The 20,025-nt window shown below is 39.4% G+C and overlaps 1 protein-coding gene across 1 annotated transcript in view; it reads left to right on the forward strand.

Moving 5' to 3' along the window:
* LOC121530620 (phospholipid phosphatase 4-like) overlaps nt 1-20,025 on the forward strand; it is a 147,145-nt gene that overhangs the window by 76,770 nt on the left and 50,350 nt on the right. The window contains exon 3 of the mRNA XM_045222470.1: nt 17,507-17,597. Coding sequence (XP_045078405.1) covers nt 17,507-17,597 — 91 coding nt within the window. The remainder of the gene's footprint in view (nt 1-17,506; nt 17,598-20,025) is intronic.

Genomic DNA, 20,025 nt, shown 5'->3' on the forward strand with positions numbered 1-20,025 from the left:
TGAAATTATGGGGACAGAAAACCGAAGGATACTAAAAGATACAGCTGTTGCTACTGTATTTCCATGGGACTGGATTTAGCGCAGTGCCAAAATACAAATGCGCGTTTGATAAGAGAAAGTGTTTTTAGAAATGTTTGCAAATGTATAAAACATTGAATACAGAAATATCTCATTTACATACAGTAAGTATTCACAGCTCTTTGCTATGACACTCCAAATAAAGCTCAGGTGCATCCAATTTCCTTTGACCATCCTTGAGACGTCACTACAACTTAATTGGAGTCCACCTATGGTCAATTCAATTGTTTGGACAGGATTCGTGAACGACCGGCTCGATTTGGTCTTATGTAGCAAAAATAAAAAATAAAAAATATTTTTACATTGGATAAAAGTAGAGACTCAGAGCTAGAAATTGATATGTCATACACTACAGTTGAGGAGCAATGGGAAAGTAATTCTGCTTTGAAAGTTGATAACCCCACTTTTGAGAAAATGGCTCTTGAATGTTTTGGTACAACTACTCGAGAGCTCTTCTTTGTCTACACCCATTCAGCATCGTTCACACCGTCTGAAGCTATAGCCCCACCCATCTCTTTAAGGATTCACATGTAAGGCCATGTACAAACAACCAAAGAATTCAAGACTAAAGGCTGGTTTATACTACATCTATCAACAGTTGTCGCAGTGACATCATGAACATTATATCGTCGTCTGACGTCAAACTTGTCGTTATGAAAAAGTATTTACAAAAAAACCACAGCAGCCTGGTGGTCCAAAATAGCATACAGTGAGGGAAAAAAGTATTTGATCCCCTGCTGATTTTGTACGTTTGCCCACTGACAAGGAAATGATCAGTCTATAATTTTAATGGTAGGTTTATTTGAACAGTGAGAGACAGAATAACAACAAAATAATCCAAAAAAAACGCATGTCAAAAATGTTATTAATTTATTTGCATTTTAATGAGGGAAATAAGTATTTGACCCCTCTGCAAAACATGATTTAGTACTTGGTGGCAAAACCCTTGTTGGCAATCACAGAGGTCAGACGTTTCTTGTAGTTGGCCACCAGGTTTGCGCACATCTCAGGAGGGATTTTGTCCCACTCCTCTTTGCAGATCTTCTCCAAGTCATTAAGGTTTCGAGGCTGACGTTTGGCAACTCGAACCTTCAGCTCCCTCCACAGATTTTCTATGGGATTAAGGTCTGGAAACTGGCTAGGCCACTCCAGGACCTTAATGTGCTTCTTCTTGAGCCACTCCTTTGTTGCCTTGGCCGTGTGTTTTGGGTCATTGTCATGCTGGAATACCCATCCACGACCCATTTTCAATGCCCAGGCTGAGGGAAGGAGGTTCTCACCCAAGATTTGACGGTACATGGCCGTCCGTCGTCCCTTTGATGCGGTGAAGTTGTCCTGTCCCCTTAGCAGAAAAACACGCCCAAAGCATAATGTTTCCACCTCCATGTTTGACGGTGGGGATGGTGTTCTTGGGGTCATAGGCAGCATTCCTCCTCCTCCAAACACGGCGAGTTGAGTTGATGCCAAAGAGCTCAATTTTGGTCTCATCTGACCACAACACTTTCACCCAGTTCTCCTCTGAATCATTCAGATGTTCATTGACAAACTTCAGACGGGCCTGTATATGTGCTTTCTTGAGCAGGGGGAACTTGCGGGCGCTGCAGGATTTCAGTCCTTCACGGCGTAGTGTGTTACCAATTGTTTTCTTGGTGACTATGGTCCCAGCTGCCTTGAGATCATTGACAAGATCCTCCCGTGTAGTTCTGGGCTGATTCCTCACCGTTCTCATGATCATTGCAACTCCACGAGGTGAGATCTTGCATGGAGCCCCAGGCCGAGGGAGATTGACAGTTATTTTGTGTTTCTTCCATTTGCGAATAATCGCACCAATTGTTGTCATCTTCTCATCAAGCTGCTTGGCGATGGTCTTTTAGCCCATTCCAGCCTTGTGTAGGTCTACAATCTTGTCCCTGACATCCTTGGAGAGCTCTTTGGTCTTGGCCATGGTGGAGAGTTTGGAATCTGATTGATTGATTGCTTCTGTGGACAGGTCTCTTTTATACAGGTAACAAGCTGAGATTAGGAGCACTACCTTTAAGAGTGTGCTCCTAATCTCAGCTCGTTACCTGTATAAAAGACACCTGGGAGCCAGAAATCTTTCTGATTGAGAGGGGGTCAAATACTTATTTCCCTCATTAAAATGCAAATCAATTTATAACATTTTTTACATGCGTTTTTCCTGAATTTTTTGTTGTTATTCTGTCTCTCACTGTTCAAATAACCCTACCATTAAAATTATAGACTGATCATTTCTTTGTCAGTGGGCAAACGTACAAAATCAGCAGGGGATCAAATACTTTTTTCACTCACTGTAACTGCTATTTTAAACCCATCCGTTTAAAAATGAATTTAGTATATGTCAATCTAGCAAACCAGGCAACTTAAAGCAACTTTCTAAACAATGTTTTGGTTTGTTTCTAGATTTTTAGCTAGCTAGCTAGCTATGTTAAGTTAGCTGGCTAGCCAGTTGAAATAATGATCATATCATACAGCTGACAACGTCTTAACTTTAGCTAATTTGTATTAATTATTACAGGAAACTACACTCACAACAAGATCCTTATTTACAAGTTAATGGCGAGCTAATTACAGAAAATAGCTGACGGTTGACAGTGTGACAAAATAAAAGCAGGGCATTCTACTGGAGAATTCCACTGATTTCAAAACTTGAGCCTCCGAAAGTGGAGAGCATTAGCAACACTTTTGCAGTTATTTGGGATATATTTTACAATAAAAGCTGCGTTACAAAGGATTACCTACAGATACTGAGCAGCTCATGTTATAGAAAGAAGCATGCTACATGGCAGACCAATCCGAACTCATCTCAGCCAATCATGGCTAGCGGGAAGGTTCCTGTCTTTTTCCGTCGCTAAATCAACTAGGCTCGTAATTTAACAATTTTATTCATATTTACAGTTGACATACAAGTTTGTTATTAAGGCACATGAAAGTAGCACGCTTCTGTCTATAACATGAGCTGCTCAGTATCTGTAGGTCATTCTTTCTTAAGTGTTTTTTAAAAAAGATTTCACGTAGTAGAACTGCAAAAGTGTTGCGCTCCACTTTCTGGAGGACCGAGTTTTGAAATCAGTGGAATGCCCAGTGGAAGCAGAGTATGATGTCTAAGGAGATGGAGACATTTTTTGCGTTTGATTGCAAATATGCAGAGGGAGTCGAAAAGAGAACTCACAGAAGGCTGTTCTATAAAACATCTGTCTCTGGATTACATATTCAAACTAAGGGCAACGATGGCATCCGTGACAGAGAGGGAGAAGCGTTCATCCACATATATGGGTAAGACAGTCTAGCTAGCTACATTTTCAGATATTATACGTTTCTAGTTTTGTCAGAAAGTCGTTTTCATTGCAAGTTAAAGCGTACTAGTAGCTAGCTAGCTAACATTAGCTGGCTGGCTCGCTAGCTAACGTTACGTGTATGACCTGTGTAGTGATATTATTCGTATCTCAGAGCCATTTACATTGCTAGTTATAGCCTAATGTTAGCTAGCTAGCTAAAATTGAACCTGGTTGTTTAGCTAACTGCAGTTTCATGCAGGGTAGTAACGTTATGAGTTGGGATTATGGTTCATTGTTTAGCTAGCTAGGTAGCTACATGTCTAAAAAAATACTCCACTATGCAAGTAACCATTTCACTATAACATTTACACGTTCTGTATCCTGTGCATGTGACAAATAAACTTAGATTTTATTTGATATAGTATGTGTTTACCAGAGACGGTAATGTGAATACCAACATGACCTGCACAAGTCAAATAAGGATATAACGTTAGGCCAACGAGACAGTGTCCAAGTTCTAAAATTCTCTGGTAGAATGCCCTGCTTTTATTTCGTCACAGTCACAACCGTAAGCTATTTTCTGTAATTGGTTTGCCATTAACTTGTAAAAAATGATCTTGTTGTGAGTTTATTGTCCTGTAATAATGAATACAAATGAGCTAAAGTGACGTTGTCAACTATATGATATGGTCATTATTTGAACTAGCTAGCTAGCTAACAAGCTAGAAACTAACCAAAACATTGTTTAGAAAGTTGCTTTTAGTTGCCTGGTTTGCTAGATTTACAAATACTAAATTCATTTTTAAGCGGGTGGGTTTATTGGTGTTAAAATACACCAGAGACAATAGACATTGTGTCACCTTACATTGCAGAATAGAATGTCCCAAAAACATTGTGATAAAAAACATAGGCTTTATAGTATTTTGGGCTAATGTGAAAACATAAACCCACTATCGGTCCCGCTCATAGAGGTTTGCAATAAGTGATCATTCAATATATTAAAGTTTAGCTACTTACTCGTTAGATAACTGTCCATTTAGCCCAGCTGGAACATGGGTGTGTCTTCAATAATTTTTTGGAATATTGAAAAACATGTACATGACACCAGAGTTTGGGCAGCAAAATCCCTGTGGTTGCAAAAGCAAACTAACTGCTCCTCATCATTATTACGTTTCTCAATTTCTGTAAGAATTGTAGTCACATTCAAATTCTCTGCAGCACAAGCATTCCTCATTGACAGCATTGGAGCGCAATTACCACAACTGCACCACCAGTCTGTGTTGATCCTGGGGATGGGTTGGAGCTGTGGTCCAGCTACTGCTGCGGCTTCAGTGGCTAGTGCGGCGGTGGCCATCTGAAGCTCAATTTACCTAAGTTCTTCGTCCAAATACTCAGGATCAAATAAATACGGTTCAATGACACCATCGGCGCCCCTCCAGTAGTTTTCATCACTCGCGAGTATTTCGTCGTCAGACATATTTGTAGGTTGTTGTTTACTTTGCATTATTAATGTGTAACGCTGTCTTCACTTCTCAACCCAAAAAAAACTTGCATCTGTGAATAAGGGCATAACATGCATTTTCTACGTAGCAGGGATTCCCCCGACAGCCCACATGCACAGTTGTTACCCATCTCCGCTCCGGTGCCTGTCGGCTATATAAAATAATGATATAAAAGAATAACAAATGTTTTAGGTGGAAAAGTACACATTTTCCGACTCAAAACGGATAGTACTTTTGACAAAAATAGCTCATTCGGTCGTACACATTCAATAAAACAACACATTTGTCAACACTTTCAAATTTCTGAATCAGGCATTCACTGGCAACGGAGCAGAGTGAGGCCTGCATCCAGCAAAGTCACAAGTCACGTGACCCGTTTTTTTGCAGACGTTTCAGTACAGAGAGTGAGGGGGAGAGGGCAAACTCCACTGAATTATAGTTTCATAGTATGGAATCACTTCGGAGTTTCTGGATTTTGTGTAAACTTCTCCTTTAATTTTGTGACATGTATTTTACGTTTTGATGGTGTTAGGCCACACAATTTTAATTAAATGTTTAACGGATGTCTTTTTTCTTTTCTGAGGCTAGCGAGTGAATACGTTTATTTTTTGTTATGTGGACCCTTGGTAAAATACTAACAACCTTAGTTCAACCTAGTGACCTAATCAAGAGATTTGAACCTCATGGGGAGACTAACAGTGCGTTTTGACCAGAGCCGGCACCTCCGCTTGACAATGCTTTGCTCCAAAAGATTGGCCGCTTCGTGGGCGTGAACCTATTCAAGTAAGTAATAAACAATGTATTGCTAGCTAGCAAGCTGCTAGCTGGCTACAGCTGGCCACTGTGTGTAGGCTAATGAGCTGCTACCTAGCTAGCCACCTTTACATACTGTATAGCCAACTTAAATATTATCTTCTAGCCAATTTCATATTAGCTTGTTATTTTGATGTTGGCCTATTTATCAGTGAAAAATTCAAAGCACATGCTCCAAATGCATTTGTAGATAACAGGAATGTAAGAGGGTGAAATGATTTGCTGCTCGGGCTGTCAGAAAAGGGAGAGAGTAGGCTAGATAATAGCAGCACAATAGTCAGAGCTGTCCAATTGTAATATAATGAAGCCTGTTTCTTTGTTATGTTGTCTGTCCTCAGATATGGAGAGCTGTGAAAGCCTGTCGGCAGATGAGGTCGCAATAAATGTCCCAAGAAACTGCTGGCTCATCCTTGTATGCCATGGGTTGTATGTGTATGTATGTTAGCAGATGTTGTATACAACAATACAGATAAAAGTCACACTCAATGTAGGCTACAAACTTATTACAACTGGAGCTGGCCAATCCTGCTCCCTGAGGTATGCTGGGTGTGAAGGCTTCTGTTCCAGCCAAGCATTAACACACCTGATTCAACTTATCAAACCGAATGAGTTGATAGTAATGTGTATTATTGCTGGACTGGAATAGAAGTCTGCTCACCGAGTAGATCAGGGAGTGGAGCAAGGTTGGCCACCTCTGGTATGGACTAGTTTTTGTTCAAATGAAATTATGATTTAGTAATAATAGCCTACTTACTAAAATGTTTAACATTTACAAAAGAGTTAGCTTATTTGTACATTTTGAAAATATATATTGATTAATTCAATGTTGATTAATTGAAGTTAAGTGTTTAAACATATTTTAATTGTTAACTTAAAGCTATTATTCAAGATGAACTATTGTCAATGTTCATTAATCACAGATCACAAATCTGCAATAAAAAGAGGTGAAGGGGATGTGTCTCTAATTTGTCTGTGTTTCTGTTCTGCTTTCGCAAATGAGTTGTGAGCTCTCCAATCTGTTTTATTTTATTGTCACTCTGTCTCAGGATACATGCAATGTGAACCCATTTAGCAGCATATCATAATGGCATGCATCACCAGTGCAGCCATAGGCCTACAGTATCATGGCATTAGTGGCCTTATGGGCATGTGCAATGCACCCTTGTCATTGTACATCTGAAGCAGAGAATTGCTAAACATTTTTTTTGAGATAGCTATATGTTCTCAATTTAAATTATACAAGTATATCATGTATATGATGCTAACCATAGGCCAGATTTTCTACATGATTTTTCTGAAAATGTTTAGTGAAAATCCAATCCTTGTTTTCTAGGTACAGTACAATTTGAGACAAAATCAGACGGTCAATTACATGGAGGAGGATTGCAGAGATTGTTGTTGTTGATGGTGGGTGAAGAGAGATTTGCACAACAATGTCAAAGCCACAATTTATTTTACCCAAAGTACAGTGCCTTCAGAAAGTAGTCATACCCCTTGACTTATTCCACATTTTGTTGTGTTACAGCCTGAAATAAAAATGGATTAAATATATTTTTTAAATCTCACCCATCTACATGTAATACCCCATAATGACAATGTAAAAACAATGTTTTTCACATTTATTGAAGATGAAATACAGAAATCTGACCGACCGCCTCGATTCGGTCTTATGTAGCAAAATCTGAAATGTTTTTTACATTGGATAAAAGTAGAGACTTAGATCTAGAAAATTGTATATCATACACTGCAGTTGAAGAACAATGGGAAAGTAATTCTGCTTTGAAAGTTGATCAACTTGTAACACCACTTTTGAGAAAATGGCCCTTGAATGTTTTGGTACACCTACTGGAGAGCTCTTCTTTGTTCACACCCTCTTCAGCCTTAGCACCACCCATCTCTTTAAGGATTCACACTTGCATTGTAGCAATATCAAAAACAGAAAGTGTCCAGATAAAAATATTGTATTAATATTTTATCATTATTAGATGACGCTTACACGACTGTTAGGAGAATTTATATCCCAATGTTTCAAAAATGAACTTATTACTCAGTCTATATCCCAGAGGTTGTAAATCTCTAATAATCAGACCAAGCAGCCCAGCATACAATCATCAGGCTTTATTCATGAGAACGTTCTGAAACAAAATGGTCGTACAATATTTTTATATGCACACGTCAGAGAAAAGATCACACCCCTCTTTAGGCGGGTTGTAGCTTTCCACTGGAAAACTGCTCTCCTGACCATCAAGTCACACACACACACACACACACACACACACACACACACACACACACACACACACACACACACACACACACACACACACACACACACACACACACATATACATGTTCTTATCATAGGCTGCATTCCTTAGTTATTGCCTGCTCCCAATATCCTGCAAGCCTTTCACTCCCCTTTTCCTGTGTGTTTTGGGAACCAGTCTATACTCTTGCTGGGATATAAACACATTTGATTAATTCTCTAAGCTCTAGTCTACTAATTAGTCATACATTATTAGTTTAGATGAGGGTGTGACATTTTAGTCATATCTCACTCACACATTTCTTTATCAATCCACCCTTTGACTAAATTTCACACACACATTTAAAATACATTCTTATAAAATGAAACACACAACAAGGCATACAACTTGTTTTGCATATTACATGAATCATTAGTACAAAACACACTATAAAATACAATTTGTCTTGCATTGCTACCAAATTTTACTTCCAACCATAACTCACTCTCCTTGTTAGGATTTTCACTATAACTTTAATTGAAAAGATAGTATATTAAACATCAAATATTGTCTCATTTAATACAGGTTAATCAAGGTTACCCCATGATTAAAAGCGTAATGTTACTCTTTAGCAATGGTACCTAACCTGTTTACCCACTATCTGGAAACAACAGTCTAAGCCTATAGTGAAGAACATTTGCTTCATCACATCCTGCCATATTGATTAATTAGTACATCACACTTAAAACAGGACTTTAATACACAAAAATCATTACAATGACTTTTAAACTAGAGATTTGTAGTTCTAGGTAAACATCCAGTCACAGTTCTTCGTTAGATTTTCACTGCAACCTTCACACATTAGAAATAAGAAAAGTTTAATCCATTCTCAAACTATCTGAATCGTCGTCATCCTCCACCAAGCCTGGTGGGTCATATTCTTCATTCCTTAGGTCCGAGTCCGGGATTGGGCCATATCTCACCATCTGTTGGGAAATTGCATCCTCCAACGCCTTGTTTACCAACCCTCGGACACAGGGAATAAGACAACATCCACAAAGAACAAACATACCCATAGAAGCTATAGCTGCACCCAGAACAGTTGTAACAATAGCTTTCCATTTTCCAAACATGTTATCAAACCAACCAGTCATTGATGTATTCACCCCCCAGTTCTCAACCCATTCTTTACTTAATGCAGTGAGACCTGCCAGTGCTCTAGTTACTGTACCATCTGGGGCTGTATTGTTGGGGATAAACATTCAACAATGACCTCCCACCATCTTGTAAATCCGCCCTTCTCTGCTAAAAGCATATCGAGAGCCAACCTATTCTGCGGTCATGAGTGAGGTGGCAGATAGTTGGTCTGAGATTCTCTTCACTGCATCCCTTGTCTAATTAACAAACCTTTGTAGATGTAATTAATCCAGTCAACATTTTTATCAATTGTAACCCACCAGAATTTTTTTGTTGTAAAACCTTCTCCAATTTGATCTGTGATTCGCATTACTTTGGTGTCTATAAACATTGATAATCTCCGGGGGTCATGGTGAATTGGGGTGCCTTAGTATTATCCTTTTTAAGAGTGGTTATTTTAATATCAGAACAATTTAGTGAGGTTTTGGTTTGATCCCAAATCTATCACACAAGAGAACATGGTCTGAGGCATAGGTGCAGTTAGAAGGGTTGGCCTACCTGTTGAACAGGCATAACAATTAGTTTGACCCAACGCCCTAGCTGTGTAGTTCATCCACCTTACCCAGAAGTTCTCATTTGGTTCATTTCCTGCAAGAGGAAATATTCTACCCTTGGTGGTTTAGTGCTATTTAGGATTCCTTCTGAGGGCCTTCCAAGGGGTATTAGACTAGTTTTTGATACCTCTGGTGATAACATTAGATCTACCTGCTGTTCTGTCTCAGGGGTGGAAGATTCATTTCTCTCCTGAAAAATTAGCCTCACACATATATCATCCCCGACATCATCAACACAGACTCAATAGTTCCTTGCTATGTCATCTTGCATAATTGACTTTACCGTAATCACCAGTTCCGTTTTACATTTATCATGGGTTTGTTTAATTCCCCATCGGTGTGCTGCGTCCATCCCATTCTCATAGTATGTTCCCCAGGTATGTTTAAACACCTTTGCCCAAGGACATGAGCGTTCCCCAGTGCAAATGTATTTTTCCATACCTTCTAGGACCTAACTTTCTTGTATACGCCCCCTTCTTACCAAAGCCCCCAAAACCTCCTATCTTGAATCTCACATCTTGTCCTAAACTGACTTTAACTATAAAATAATCAAATCCCCCAATAGTCTTTCTTGGTTTCAGTATTTCTACGAGATCGAATCAGTACATCATTTCCCTGTTTTAGGTTGACCTGGATTAATTCATAATATGGGTAACATGATGATGCAGCTCAGAGTCCCCCAAAATCCCAAAAACCGCCATCCCAATCCTGTCCCTGACCCACCTGCCTGGTACTTCCCCATACCCACACCTCTATAAACACCCCACAGTGGCGAAAGGTCGGGGTAGGGTTTCTTCGTTAGCAGAGTTTACCCCTGAGCCCTAGTGGTTTAGTTCTTCTCTTTAACTCTGTGTGTGTTCAACGGTGTTGGTATGTGGGCCTACCTTTTTCCAGTGGGTAACGTGGACCTAAGTGGCTCTCTCAGCTATTCTTATAGCGAAGGCAGTTACCAATAGGACTTGGTATGGTCCCTCCCAGCGTGACTGCTTTCAATCCTTTTTCCTCAATGATTGGATCCACACCCAGTCTCCAGGTTGTATACTATGAGTCACCTTCTCCTTTAATTCTCCTGTAGGACACAAATTGTGTCAATATTTCCGCATATCAAAACAGTGACTTTAATACATTTAATAATTTATCCTTATGCCAGACATTATCTCGTAGGATTGTTCCTTTCTTTACAGTATGAAAATATATACACTCACCAACTGTATGTCGCCCCGGATAAGAGCGTCTGCCAAATGGCCAAAATGTAAAATATAATCAAGAACATAGGAAATATCCGTTTCCCCGTATAGTGTTCCTGTCACCCTTTTTAATGTCATATTTCACTCATTTGTCAATATTATCCCTTACTTCATATAAGTAAGCAGTGATATTTTATTCCAGGTATCAATTTTTTTTTTTTATGATACGTTGTCTCCTACTGTCCCTTAACATATACTGTAGGGGATTTTCCTCAGTCCTGGAAATAAAATAAAAAATAAAATAAATCAAAAAACTCCCCCTTCAGAACACATCGGATAACTCCATGTTTCATTAAATTCACTAAACCTATAAATAACAAGCCCATAACCACCTTCCGGTAATCTACTGATTTAAACCTGTTGCATTAATTTATTAAAATATAAACATATTGTTTAATAAATCCACTGTTTGCATTGAACACATCTCTCAGTCTCTCTAGGTATTGACTAATAGTCTCACTGTCTCCCTGCTTACACTCGTGGACTTTGGAGAAGTCGGCATGTCTGTGATAATATTCTGTCAGATTATCACAGAGTTGTGTTAATTTATCTCTAAAAGCCCCTCCCTCTTCCCACTCTAACACCGGCACGTTCCCATCTCCGGGAACCCAGTTTCCCCTTACTGCCGCCCAGTCCTTCAACACTATCTGTCTGACTGCCCTCTCTAGTTCCCCTGTATTCAGCTTAAAGCTGGCGGTCATTCCTTCCATATCTCTTCTGAACTTCTGAACCCCGTTTTAGGGTGGGGTATCCCTTCCACTGCTCTCACTACATCTCTCTGCTTCGTTTACTAAATCCTGGCATTAGTCAATTCTATCCACACACCACCAAAAATGAATAACATATTTGCATACACATAACTAGAAAGCATGAATGTAATGCCATTCTTGCTTAAACAATGCAGTTCAGCATTTCTCATCACACAATTTCTATTACTTTTTTCACACAGGAAACCCTGTACAATCTCTATCCTCTATTGCTGACATTACTTTTCAACATTTCTCAAATCGAATTACCTCTGTTATCAACTAAAATTATAGCCATCTCTTATCAAACCCCCAATCTGTCATTGTTTAGAGTACAGCAGATATAGGTAACTGTCCTTTCTAAGTAGGCTACAAATAACACCAAACACATGCCGTAGTTGACCAGCATATATTGAATTTATCTCCATAGTATTAATATCCAATGTAGTGATTGACGTTCCTTAATGGAAACCCTAAATTGGCTTTGTACAATATTATATTAATTATGTCTCACCCATGACGTATGTCTAAGTTTGGGTGAGCAAGTTAATATATAATTATTATTCCAATTATTATTTTATGAAGTCTCTAGCCTCTCATTCAACACAAATCCCCATCATCAAATATACTCCCAGCAGAACTGAAAAAAAAAAAACAGACTGTGATTTCCAGGACACTGCCCCTTTGTTTCTGGCCTCACTATCTCCCTGAGAGTTGGCACTCCCTTAAGGTCTCTCCCAATCTGCTCTTGGTAAACTGCATACCTTTTAACCTCAATATGTGTTGCTGTGCTTTTCTCCACCCTATCAAAGTATTTTTAATGGTCCTGCTTATCTCTGGTCTCATTCCACTGAGGAACACTATATTTTAAATTGCTGATGGTAGGGTGTATCATTCCCCTGTCTCTGGTCTGGCTCGGGAATGCCACTGTTTGCGTTAGACACATCTTTAACCCTCTCTAAGTACTGGCTGACAGTCTCACTATCCTCTTGTTTACACTCATGTGCTTTAGAGAAGTCTGCATGACGATGGTAATGTTCTCTGAGGCTATTACACAATTCAGTTATTTTCCCAACATACTCTCCGTGAACGGCCCATGGCAAAAGTGCCCTCTGGGCATCCCCTGAAACCCACTGCCCTCTAACGGCAGCCCAATCCTTAATATTCCTGTTTTGGGGTGGGTCATTCCTTTTACCGCTCTGGCCACGTCCCTCTGTGTTCATGGCCTGTATACATCTAAGGTTGCTGGGGCCCCTTCATTCCCTGCCAATAGATTAGGTAAGGCTATCATTGGGTACTGGCCCCCTCCTACTCTCTCATCTCCTGACTCATACTGACTCCCTCCTGAGCTTAGCTCCTAACTGGACTTTTGTTGTGGAGTTCAAGTCTCCTCAGGGACCTGGGTCTTCCACCCTTCGGTCCCTTGACCCCCCTATTGTATCCTAGTACTCTAGTTACTTTCTTAGCCTTCTCTTTCTGTCTCTCTCTCTATCTTTCTAATTTCTGCAATGACCAATTGGGTTACTGCTGTTGTTCCAAAAATTACCTTAGAACCTCAACTGCACTATTTTCCTTTGCCTTATCCTCAACCCCAGTTGTCACTTTAACTGAGTTGTTAGGTATTAAATAATTTGACAATTTTGCTTTTAATGATTTATTCGATCTTTAATTAATTTCTTATATGTTTCTTCCTCAAAATAGTCAATTATAATTACTTACTTCCTCACACAACCTATTTTGGTCCCTGTCTCTGGAATGTATTCTTAGATGTGACTTTTGAGCAAATATTAAGTCTCACACAAGATTATTGGTTAACACTACCAGCAACTTGGAGTTTGTACTTAGACAAATTACGGCCCCAATTTCATGACGTGGAGTTTGTACTTAGACAAATTACGGCTCCAGTTCCATGACTAGGAGTTTGTACTAAGACAAATTACGGCTCCAGTTTCATGACTTGGAGTTTGTACTAAGACAAATTACGGCTCCAGTTTCATGGAATGGATAGAGTTACTGCTAATCTACAGTTGTTTGTGACTTATAATATTCTATTTCTCACACATACTATTTTTATTTAATTCCTCCTGGTGTACTTTTGACAACCCTCTTTCAGATTGTCTCAACACAAGGCTAGTTTATGTTTGGTAATGGCCTCTCTACCCGGAGTCTATTTCGGACCCTCCCCCTTTGCTACACCACTTGCATTTCCTACTTATTTAGAATACTAGCGCATTGGGTTTTCTCTAGATAAGCGTCTAAAAACACGATGGCAAGACTTCCTTGAGGATTTTGGTAATCATTCTCTGTCCTTTACAAGAATTACAAGAGTTATTGCAAGTTCAGATAATTTACCCCAAAACCCATGAATAAAGACTACTGACCTTATTCTTGTAGCTGGGACTCAATTTGGTTGGATCTCGTCACCGTTCCTGTTGTGAAACAGTTCACCGCCGGCCTGGATTAACCCTCAATCTTAGAGGTCAGAACTTTGTCCCACGGATCCTAGATCCGCCCGTGCACGGTTTCGGGGTTCCCTGGGATGACAGACAATGGGTGTTGATATCCGTCTCGAAGAACCAAGCTGTTAGGAGAATTTATATCCCAATGTTTCAAAAATGAACTTATTACTCAGTCTGTATCCCAGATGTTGTAAATCTCTAATAATCAGACCAAGCAGCCCAGCATACAATCATCAGGCTTTATTCATGAGAACGTTCTGAAACAAAATGGTCGTACAATATTTTTATATGCACACGTCAGAGGAAAGATCCCACCCCTCTTTAGGCGGGCTGTAGTTTTCTCACTCACACATTTCTTTATCGCCGACACACTTGCCTAAAATGATAGGTCATGTGAAGGAAATGCTATAACCTCCCCCCAGCCACATTTAGCTAAGTGGATGGTTCACTATTGTCTAGACATGTACACATGTTCATGAAATACAATAGATGGCCGTAATCACCGCCAGACACACCTGGCTAATTTGATGGGTCATGTAATAATCTGCAGGTAGCTAAAGCTAACAAACTAGGTTCAACGTTAGCTAGCTAACATTAGGCTATAACTAGCAATGCAAATGGATTTCTGAGTTGAATAATATTACTACACAGATCATACATGTAACGTTAGCTAGCGAGCCAGCAAGCTAACTTTTGCTAGCTAACTAAAACGACTTTCTGACAAAATTAGAAACGTATATCTGAAAATGTAGCTAGACTGTTACCCGTACACATGGATGAACGCTTCACGGTAGACTGGAACCATTTAACTCCATTTTGTTTGTAGCTACATCTTGTTTGGCCAGTGTTGTGTCAAGTCACTCCGGTTCACACTCATCGTGGCATGTGCAGAAAGTAGCCCATCACTTTTCCAACTGATCTGTTGATAGTGCCTGCTAAATTCAGGGCATCAATGTTGTTGAGAAAAGTAGGAAAACTTTTGTAGTTCTCGATGGCTAACGTTATATCTTTCAAAAACGGCGCAGTAGAAAGGACTGTCAACACATACTGAGCAGCTCACGTTATAGACAGAAGCGTGCTACATGGCAGACCAATCCAAATTCATCTCCCGGCATGTCCAGCTCATCCATTATCTCAGCCAATCATGGCAAGTGGGAAGGTTCCTGTCTTTTTCTGTGGCTAAACCAACTAGGCTTGTAATTTAACCATTTTATTCATATTTATGGATGGAATACAAGTTTGTTATTAAGGCACTTGAAGTTCACATGTTCCAGAAGGCATTTCTGCCAGAAAACGCATTTGGATAAATAACTGACGTTTATGTTCAAATACAGGTCCTGTGAAGTAGTGACGTGTGACATACGCCTAGTTTCCTGAAACGAGTCACAAATATCTCATTTACATAGGTATTCACACCCCTGAGTCAAAACTTTGCTGAAGCACCTTTGGCAGTGATTACCTCTGTGAGTCTTTCTGGGTAAGTCTCTAAGAGTTTTCCACACCTGGACTGTGCAACATGTCTCCATTATTCTTTTCAAAATTATTTTCAAAATTCTCTGTCAAATTGGTTGTTGATCATTGATAAACAACCATTTTCAGGTCTTGCAATAGATTTTCAAGTAGATTTAAGTCAACACTGTAACTTGGCCACTCAGGAACATTCACTGTCTTCTTGGGAAGCAACTCCAGTGTAGATTTGGCCTTGTGTCTTAGGTTATTGTCCCGCTGAAAGGTGAATTCATCTCCCAGTGTCTGGTGGAAAGCAGGCTGAACCAGGTTAACCTCTAGGATTTTGCCTGTGCTTAGCTCCATTCCGTTTCTTTTTTTATCCTGAAAAACTCCCCAGCTCTTAATGATTACAAGCATACCCATAACATGATGCAGCCACCACTATGCTTGAAAATATGGAGAGTGGTACTCAGTAATGTGTTTTATTGGATTTGACCCAAACATTACACTTTGTATTCAGAACCAAAAGTTAATTTATTAGCCAATTTTTTAGCAGATATTACTTTAGTGCATTGTTGCAAACAGGATGCATGTTTTGGAATATTTGTATTCTGTACAGGCTTCCTTCTTTACACTGTCAATTAGGTTAGTATTGTGGAGTAACTACAATGTTGTAGTTTTCTCCTAGCACAGCCATTAAACTCTGTAACTGTTTTAAAGTCACGATTGGACTCATGGGGAAATCCTTGAGTGGTTTCCTTCCTCTCCGGCAACTGAGTTAGGAAGGACGCCTGTATCTTTGTAGTGACACACACACAAACCCATGTACACAAGCACAGACGCACATGTCTTATCTTTCTAGGAACACTTATGGGAAATTAACACAAATATTTTGATTTCAGTTACCAATTCCTCTTGGTAATTTCATTAGAGGTAATCGCTTAAAAAATGTCAACGACGTTTAATGTTCTCTATCTCTCCCTGAAAATAAGTTTGAAATCTCTCCTTAATCACGATGACATCCTGAAAGATGTGACTTTTCCAACGAACCCTCAAACTTTCGCATCGCAAGCAGTGGCTTACTGATGTCCCCCTATACACACTGAAGAAGGTTAAAACCATAAAGGGGAGCCTTCTGTAAAAAGCAAGAAAGACTGTAATAAAACAACGAACAAGGAACACTCTCAAATGCATTTTTTTTATTGTCATGACAAAATTACACATTTGTGTTGACAAAGCAACAATACTGTTTCTCTCTCTATCACTTTTGTGCTGCATCCTGACAGGGCTGTGTCTCTCCTGTACCTATTCCATAGTTATCCATCATCCCAGAAGTTAAAGAGCCTTATTCAGTCTGTCCTCTCATAGACCTGCTATGATCTCCCTGGTGAGGTTATTATTGCCAGAGAGCGATAGTGATTTTGATACAGATTGCTAAACTGATACGATGAATTTGAGTCTAAAGTCCAAGGATCTCTATCTCAAAGAAAATTCAATGCGCTACACATCTTATGAATCAAATACAACCCTTTTTTGTATCCACTGCAGATCCTGAAGGCAAACCAGGATCATTGAATTGGGGCCGAAAGTAATTAACACTCTTTTAGGCAGAAATAATTACCTGGGAGCTGCGATGGCCCAAGTCCCCTATGGAGTGACAGCGACTGAACACCAAACAGAACTATCCCTTTTAGTGCAGGAGACTCCAGAGCACAATAAAGAACCTTGTCGATGGAAGCTCATTTAGCAATATTTTGATTAAAACTCTTCATTGTAGATGTCACACTGCACACTCCCAGTGGAAACAAAAGTCATTTTATGGTAAGCCAGGAAAAACGCTTTAGTGGACCTCTTTGGGAAATTATTAAGAGTTTCTGTAATTGACAGCAATGTGTGTTTTCTTCTTGTTTTCTTCGCAGGCGATGTCATTTCTCACTCCGTTGGCTGTGATATTTGTGGTGAAGATCATTCGGCGGACAGATAAGACAGAAATCAAGGAGGCGTGTCTTGGTATGTACTGTATGGACCCTTACGTTGACTCATCCTTTTATTGTTATGTTGGGCTTGAATTGAGGGGCTATGTTAGGGTATGCCCTACCTCTTGTTAAAGAAAAGGGCAAAAAGCATACCCCTTGTTAGTTTAAGCTTTTGAAGGGGAAAATATGTATCTTGATTAGATAAAGCGATCTATAACGACTTAACTCTGCGATGCTTTAGGCTAGAAACAAGTGCAAATTCCACAAGAAAGACGTGATTCTGATACACATGGGGATATTGTTAGTCTTTATGACATTCAGCAGCTGAGCTACAACATTCTATAGTCAATGAGTCAAAAAAAGACTGCTTGGGAAGTAATCTAATATGTGACTCTTGATGAGCCAATCATTTTCTGAAAAATTTGTAAATTATATTTAATGGGTCATATAAACTATAATATTATAACATACAGTATATAGCAGATAAACATTTGTGAATATAGTCTCCTTTATTTTCCCTATTAATATTATCATGAAAAAGCCTGGCCAAATGTTGTCATGCATCATGTTACGCTATGTAGAATTGCAGGAAATTAGCTTAAAAACAAAACAAAACATCCTCAATGAACAATAATTAAAATAGGCTGAAATGCAGTCTCCGGTCAGCATTTTTGCCTCCAATTATGACTAACTCACATGTCCCACACATCTGTTTAATTGATTTGGTATTTCACAATAGCTAATGAAAGTCAGCAGAACAATTCACATTCCTTAAAATGGGCTAAACTATAGGGTAGTCAGTGTGCTTGTGTCAGCGAGCTGTTTTTCTCCATACTTCTTACATTATTCCACTTTTTCTCAGTTTTGCCAGTGCAACTACTTATTTGAAGTCTGATATGCGTAGTTGTGCATTAGAAAATACATTTATTGAGGATATGCATTTGTGTAGGCATTTTAATATAAGCTATATTATCTGGTGACATAAAGTTATTACTAATAGCCTAATGTTTAACCTACCCAACCATGAGCAATCTTTTTGTCAGGTAAACATTTATTTGAAATCACATTTCACCATCTGACGTAATGATATGCTACTTTTGAGGCTTTACTTTATTGGTTTGGTATTTTTTCATGGTTCAAGGCCAATTTTGAATAAAGAGCCATGGTCTCTTTTAGGTGAAATGATCCAAATGAGCAGGGCAGATGAAATTGTCATGTGAGGCCTACAGCATGTTTTATGCTAAACCAATAACACATGCTCTCAGTAAACTGACCAGCTAAATTAAGACAGTGGTGAATAAATAAAGTAATACAATGTACAGCTGTCTTTATTTGTGCTCATTACACAACAGATACAGTTCTAGTGTGACATAACCATTGTCCCAGGCAAGAACACACTCTAGACCAAGTATGATGGTTGCATCACGAGTTTCACATAGTTTACTTTAGATATGTTTTCTGATATCATCAAGGAAAACTTTGTGAACACTACTGTAAACCGATATACATTTTATTATTACTGTGTTGGTTTCAGCAACACACTATTACTATAGATAAGAACCAATATCTATAATTTGGTATGATGTTATTTGATATAAATATCACTAAGGTATATCACAATATCGTGATCTACCTCCAACCTTCCTCTTAGCATACACTACACATTACTGTTCCTGCATGCACAAAACCCTTTCACAGACCTTCTCACAGTCTCTCAACTAAGCACACTTAATTGCCTAACATGCTGACCAAACCGCCCATGTTGCATGCATCTGTGTAGCCGGGCACGTGCTGCAAGTCCCGCCTCTCCCATCTACTGATTGCTTTTTAGGAGCATACTAACCCATGTGGATGATTGAAAGATGAATGAGGTCCACATTCCAGTCCAGTTGGTGGCGATAATGCACCTTAAAGTTGGTTGCCAACCACCATATAAAATCCAGAAATTGGTACCTGCAATTTGGGAACGAGTTTCGGATGGAACGCTAGTCAGAGAATTTGCGCTAGGAGTAGCCGCTTTGAAAAGAAGGACGGTCGACAGAGAGAGGAAGAGGCGCAGCGACATAGCGCTGAACTTTTTGGACGGGTTAGCCAAGAACAAGATAAGAAAATTGAGAGATAGGCAGCGATGCCCCTGGTGCGAACCAGGAGTACAGTGGAAGTAACTTTAGACAAAGATTCGGTTGGAGAGCCTCATAAATGGCATCCCTTGAGAAAGCAAGAACAAGATGTATGTCAGGAGAAGTGCAATATTATCATAAGGAGACGTATACTTGGAATATGGAGTAGGAATGGAGGGAAAAAGAGAGGCAGATAAGGTCTAAGAGAGAGAGGGAGGAAGATTGTGAGCTTGAGTCGGTTAACAATGGCGAAAAAAAGGGAGAAGGTTGGTTAAAGAAGAATGGTAGAAAATTTAAAGAGATTAAGATGAAGACAGGAGGAAAAATTGAAGTGAATGAGGG

The sequence above is a fragment of the Coregonus clupeaformis genome, chromosome 1, assembly GCF_020615455.1.
Source record: "Coregonus clupeaformis isolate EN_2021a chromosome 1, ASM2061545v1, whole genome shotgun sequence".
In the NCBI taxonomy this organism is placed as follows: domain Eukaryota; kingdom Metazoa; phylum Chordata; class Actinopteri; order Salmoniformes; family Salmonidae; genus Coregonus; species Coregonus clupeaformis.